This window comes from Uranotaenia lowii, chromosome 3 (assembly GCF_029784155.1).
Source record: "Uranotaenia lowii strain MFRU-FL chromosome 3, ASM2978415v1, whole genome shotgun sequence".
In the NCBI taxonomy this organism is placed as follows: domain Eukaryota; kingdom Metazoa; phylum Arthropoda; class Insecta; order Diptera; family Culicidae; genus Uranotaenia; species Uranotaenia lowii.
Window position 1 is genome coordinate 70,704,579 of NC_073693.1, and position 6,852 is coordinate 70,711,430.

At 35.6% G+C, this 6,852-nt stretch overlaps 1 protein-coding gene across 1 annotated transcript; it reads left to right on the forward strand.

The window, feature by feature from the left end:
* Window positions 1-2,250: 2,250 nt before the first annotated feature.
* LOC129758799 (uncharacterized) lies at window positions 2,251-2,888 on the forward strand. Its single transcript, XM_055756424.1, has 2 exons — window positions 2,251-2,372; window positions 2,440-2,888. The coding sequence occupies exons 1-2, from the start codon at window positions 2,355-2,357 to the stop codon at window positions 2,833-2,835; spliced, it is 414 nt and encodes a 137-aa protein (XP_055612399.1). The 5' UTR covers window positions 2,251-2,354; the 3' UTR covers window positions 2,836-2,888.
* Window positions 2,889-6,852: the final 3,964 nt, after the last annotated feature.

Sequence of the window (6,852 nt, forward strand, 5' to 3'; positions counted from 1 at the left end):
ACGTAGGTTTCGTCGTCCATTACCACGCAGTCAAACTTCGTCAGCATCGTCGTGTACAGCCTCCGGGATCGTGCTTTGGCCGTCGTATTTTGTTTATCATCGTCATTTGGAGTCACTACCTTCTTGTAAGTCGAGGCACTCGATGCACGGTTGTAGACGATACACCAGGATTATTTGCGGCATCTCGGAGAGAAAGGTACGTTCCCCAAACACTTTAATTACATTTGTAATGGTTGATTTGGCAACTTTTAGCGATTTTGCCAGCTTTGCGTGCGAGTAGCTCGAATTTTCGCGATGCGCGAGCAAAATTTTGATACGCTGCTCTTCTTCCTTTGACGGCATTTTGACAACTGAAGAGTTAATTCCAAAATCAAAATAGGAACAACATTCTACACACACGCACCTTCAAAACGAAGGGTGTTCAGGTTTTTTAAATGTAAAATTGAAAGAAATACGTCAAGTTGGTATTGACTAAATTTTGACCGTATCACCCTTTATCTGACCGATACATAACTGTAGACTCTAAGCACTTTGGTGCGCAAAAACAAACGGCCTTCCGTTCCATGGAGCACCGCCTGTACAATATTCCCATGGAAAAGGCAGATTTGATGAGAAAAACATAAAATCCTTGAGGCGGGTTTTTTTTAATGTTAACGAATTTCTCCTAAAAATACTCCGAAAAAGTACCGAAGTGATGCAACCACTTTCAGGCCAGAGAAGGAAGTGCCCTATAGAGTTAGCCTGCCATTCCAACCTAAACTAACTAATGGAATAACAAAAATCATTTCTCAACACGGTTTGAAAACAGCGAACAAGAGCAGCAACACCCTTAAGAATCGGTTGGTCTCCCTGGAGGATAAGATTCCGAAGAACACAGAAATGCCATAGACAACAACAGGGTCAATGAATCCAGCGTAGCCGCCCACGCAACGGGAATGGATCACTCCATAAACTGAGAAAAATCTAAATGTGTGAAAAAAGCTCCACATTTGAACGCATGGAATTCGATGTTCATTAGTACCTCCGAGAAACCGCAAATGAATGAAGATGTCCCACCAATCATGTCGCCGCTTTTCACCTTCACCAAAAAGAAAATTTCATACACGAACCATCTTCCGTCGAATACTACGATATTCGTAGTTTGATCCTGCCAGTAATTTCTTCGTGTGATCAGTCGGTCATCGTCCTGTAGATGGACAACATCGAGTCTGAAACCGACATAAAAGGTAATATTGTATCCTTTTTTTCGTTTGTAAGAACGTCAAGTGTCGTGTCCTCTAATATGTCATGTGTTAATTGTGTATTGTTACCCGGTTATCAAAGTAACCCCAATTTACGGTACTTAATCAGGGTCAGGTTGGATAGAAAATTTATCTGAAAATCAGAAATATGAAAAAATATTTGAGTTCATTTTTAATATTTTGTGACACATGCGTAACGTTTATTTATTTAGTTTCGTTTTTATTGAGTCATCAATCGGATCAGAACCCAACATTGATTTCTGATTCAAGACTTAAGTTTTATCCTGAACGTTTTATCGACATGCTATATAAATTCTCAATAAACATTTTGATGCAATTTGTAGATTTTAACACTTTTCAAACACCGTCAACTGAGTTCTTCAACGAATGTTGGATAATTAATAATTTACATATTGAAACCTACAATGTAGCTAGGTCCTACATTGTTGCACCTGAAGTACACCCATTTTACCATAAATTTCTATCCAGATCAAGTAACCCTACCAAATCCAGTGCATTCGACATTACTAATTTTGTACTTACTATTACAGCTATTTTAATTCAGAAGGTCTGAATAAAGGTAGCAAATTGAGCTCATCGAAATCACATTTCACCTGCTCTTGACATTGAAAATTCCCCTAAAACTCGATCAGGTGCGAGTGAGGCAAGGTCTGTACGGGTCTGCAACCGTAAATGTAGCAAGTGGCAGTCATTGTGCATTGATGACCATCGGTAGCCGTATGGTTACGTCACAAATGTGCCGTATCGTTTTGCGATCGATAAGTAAAGTAGGGGCTTAGAAATTTGTCACCACTGCACTTGTTGCCTGTGGGGGAGGTCAACAAGACCCCAAATGTGCACGCCACGCCGCCAGTCTGATGAGGGTAGGTGTCTTCCCTGAACTGAATATTGATTAGATGCCACCGAAATATGTACCGTTCACGAGTAAGCGCAAGTAACGTACGTGCTGTGATTTCGGCGTGGACAACATTTGGCACAATTTCGAAGCTTGCGCATAGACACCGGATTCTAGCGCAAAACCAGATCATACGTTCATTCGTTAAGTGTCGTTGGCGATGATAGGCGTTGCTAATTGGATCTTTCTGCGAAACAATGAAGCTTTCAATTAACGTGAGTACAAATAGATAAATATTCATAACATATCTAATTTTAAAATAAATTGCCACCTAAATTTCAGATTTCAGCGTTGTTAATCCTTGTATTAACGATGACCGAGGGACGATTCATACATCCACCGGATTTCTACAATCTGGATATAGGGAATTTCCAGTTCTTCAAAAAACCTGGACATCCCACCTGGTATGGAGTGCGGCAGCTGCAGCCCAAGCTTTCGCTAACCGAGCAAGCCAAGGCCATGTTTACCTATTTCGGGAGGGTCCTGTTGGGACATCCGCTGCAGCAAAATACCTATAATATACCCTTCGATCCGGAGCGAGGACTTCGGTTGCGACAGGCGTATCAGCGACAGTTTGGCTACCGAGGGGAAAATCTGATAGCCCTGATAGGGAACGGACCCTCACCAAGGGAACTGCGACATTACGGGGTAATCGGTCGAGATTTTGGACGACTTTGAGTGCGTTCTTTTGTGGATAGAAGACTGAATAATTTATGTGTTATGTTAAGTATTTGTGGTACAAATAAATAGATCTATATAAATAAAACACGGTTATTACTAGAGCTGATCAAGCCACGGTAGAGTTTTGTTGATGTGTGGAAAAGCTGTTTTTTGAAAAATGTACAATTTGAACCTTTAGTCGAAGAAATAATTATTTATAATTCTATTCAATTTAAGGTTCTTCTAAAAAAGCGTTTCAAATATTCTCTTCAATTTATATACATTTGAGAATAATTTAATTGTCGAGATAAATAGTAGGGGAGAATAAGGATACTTGATCCCTGGGGATACTTAATTCCTTCGCTATATGTCGAAACAGGAATGTCTTACAAATATCAAATGTTCTAGACAAATGTGCCAAATAGAAAAAAAATAACAATGCTGTTATCTTAACAAATTTTTAAAATTTTAATTTTCGAGTTATTGAATTTTGTTTGAAAAATTTTATAAAATGTGTTTTGAAGATCTTTTTTATCTTTTTTGATTCAAATATGTCAATCGTTAGAGTATAATATGAATTTCATTATGCCAAATTTTCAAAGTAATAGTAAACTCTCAATTTTTTAAAAAAAAAGTTTTCCAAAATGTATGTTTTGGGTATAATTGATCCTTATAGTCCAACATGATGTATTTTTCATCTGAATGTATCGTGATCAATTGTTATCATTAAATTACTAATATCTCACCAATAACTAATGTTTATCGAGTAATTATCTGTTAATAAGGGTTAAGAATACTGTATTTATCTAAACACTAGAAAATTGCACATTGAAGTATACAATGACTCTAGGGTAGAAGACAAACTTTTTTAATCTCTTTGTCTGATACTTACAAACTGTGAAATTTGAACTAATATGGCTAGAAATAGTCAACGGACCATTCATCTTCGGATTTTATTAGATTTTTGCCTAGGGTCAGGGCACCCTGAACAAGGGATCAAGTCTCCTTTAGTAAAGCATCACGACTCTCAAGTAACTTAAAAAAGATCTCAATATTTTAGTCATATATCGTTCTAACTTTTGGAGCATATAAACTTGAAATTACACGCTGTCGGAAAATGCAAAAGACGGCGAGTTGCTAAATTTTCCCAAAAAGATATGATAAAAATAAGAAAAGGGGATCAAGTATCCCCATCCTCCTCTGCAGCCTTGTGAAAACAGTCTCCTTCATGATAAACACTTGTGATGGTATGTAGGTCCGTTGGCAGAACACTTGCCAACAAAGCCAATATCCATGAGTTCGAGCCGAGTAGTGTTATTTTGATACCGAATTTCGATCATTTTCATTATTGGCGAGAACCCGTAAATATCTTATCGTAAAAAAAAATCGATCAAATTATTTTTTAAAATAATTTAAATTTTTGACATCCTTCACGTTTTAGAAATCCTGCGTCAGGATTACTTCTGCTGAGGTAGTTTTACGATATTTATTTGCATTTAGCAATGAATAGCAAAATAAGTTAACAAAAGTGTAGAAAGTATCACTTCCTACTCGCGAACCGCTTTTTGTTTCGTATTGTATCCATAACTTGTCATAATTTCAATCTTTCACGCCTAGAGATAATCGGAATACTTTTTTTTTTTTTTTTTTTTTTTTTTTTTTTTTTTTTTTTTTTTTTTTGTTTCGATTATAGTCGTTTTACCATCTTTATGGCATTCGCGACTTTATCAACGTTGCAGTTGGCGGATTGTTATTGAAAAACTATCCGGTACAACTGTGTTCGATGTTTGCTCTTGGGCTCGAACTCGCGGACATCGGCTCAGGAGACAACAGACTTGTCAACTGAGCTATATCACAAGCCCATAATAATCGGAATACGATATATTCGTAAAATATGATAAAATATTCGAAGAATGATATTAAAAAATATAGTCGAAAATGGATTTATAACGTTCATGATGTCGCAGCAAGCCCTGCTCGAGAACGGATGTGTTTTTACCAATATCGGTCGCAATTTTGTCTTTTGTTTTTATATGAAAAAAAAAACAATAAATTTTATCTGTTTTGAAATTGCTTTTGCGAAAAATGTGTTAGGATGGGAGTGATGACTGTTATAAATAATATATCTGCAATAGAAAAGAATCTTAAAAATCCCTGTTGCCTGCAAAAAGATTGGACTACCTGTTTGAATAAGCGTCAAACTTTGGAAGTTTCGGGTGAGATCAATCCATTTTTCGGTCTTTTTTTAACTATGATTCCATATCTTAAAATTAAATATTTATACTAAGGCTATGATCATTTAGTATCCGGGTACTTTATTTCGTTGATAGCTACGTTAATAGAGCTCGGATATGCAGATTTTTAGTAGCGTTGTGTTGGTCATGAAAAGGACTATCTTGCCTATTTTTGATAGATTTTTTAGTTAACGTGTGTTTGAGATATTTACGATGCAAAAAGACATGGTAAAATTAATTCTGCACAAATTTGCTCCTTTTACGCATTTTACGCCTCGAAAATTCTTCATTGTTGACTTGAAAGCTGTTGAGCTTGAGAACTGTTGATTTTTTCAGATTTTTTTTTCGAACCAAATGGTTGAAAGTATAAGGAGCCACTCTAGGATCCACACAAAGTTCAAACCAACCATCGGAATGCAACCCTTGATCTTAAATATGGTAAAAAGTCTATGGTTATTGGGAATAACTGAATGCAGACTCCTTAAATAATGCAAAAAATCCATTTCCGGCAAGCAAAAAGTATTGCCTGACTAGTAGACACCAAGTTAATAACTAATAATGATTAGTTCCAAAGATCACAATATGTGCATCCGGTTTTTACGCAATATGACAGATGTGTTCTGATGGACATCAAAATTTATGTTAAAACCGGATTTGAGAGATCAAATTCTTCGAGATGCCTACTCATGAAAAGGTTCCAACCAGATTCCAATTGCTTTTTCCAGGTGAGTTTGTGTAAAATATCATGGTTTTGCAAAGGTTTTGCTTCTGTGGTAAAAAAAAATCAATACATGACTGAAAAAAGTGTGCAAAGATAAAAAAAGAGATTTTATGAAAAAGTAAGAGTATTTCTAGAAATCATTTATAAATATTTTTTTATATTTTTACATTAAATATCATATTAACACCTCCATTTGCTCCATATAAAGTTTTTCGATCAAATGAGTAGTTTTTAAAATACACACGTTTGTAACTGCCCGGATACTAAATGATCATATCCTTAACAACCTAAATTTATATAATCGTATGAAGCGTTTGGCAGGAAAATCCAAAAGAAAAATGAGGTACGCAAGTTTTTCATTCTCCCGGATGCATACAAGTTTTGGCCATTTTTTTTTTCAAAGAAGAAGAAAAGAAGAAATGGATTTATAATGTTTATGAAGAAATGTAAGATGTCATAAGAAGGAATTAAATCGCCGAAAATTGATTCCAACCTATTGAATTTTTTTTTTTTTTAATTTGACGGTATCTAGTTTGAGCTGATCTGAGGATTACGATTATATTCTTTAAAACAATGACAATTCAGGACATTTTTATAGTTACAGGCAAAATGGGCTTCCTACTGGATCCGCTGAAATAAATCCTATCCGCTCTGTACTTTTTTCGAAACAAGACCATTTTTGGTAAACTACAATTATATTTGTCTCATTGACGCAAGTTTGATAATTCAGCAAAGCAACATTTTGACAAAATCGTAGCATAATCTGTTTTTTTTTTAATAATTTGCTTTATGTGTTCTATTAAAAAAAAAAAAAAAGAATCAAATTCCGATATGCCATCGTTTTGGTACAGAACAATTCTGTTCGCTTCACATTTTGTCCTGTTTGGTCGGCTTCTAAGCAATATTAGATGACCTTATGTTAGGCTTGCCAGATACCTTCAGAAAATAGTGGGACATTTCACTATAAAAAAGCGGGACACAGCCGAAAAAAGCGGGACATTTGAGAAACTCTATTAAAAATCTTTTCTTTCTTGAAAAAAAACAGCTTAATTGTATAGTCTAAGGTTTTCTATCACGCTC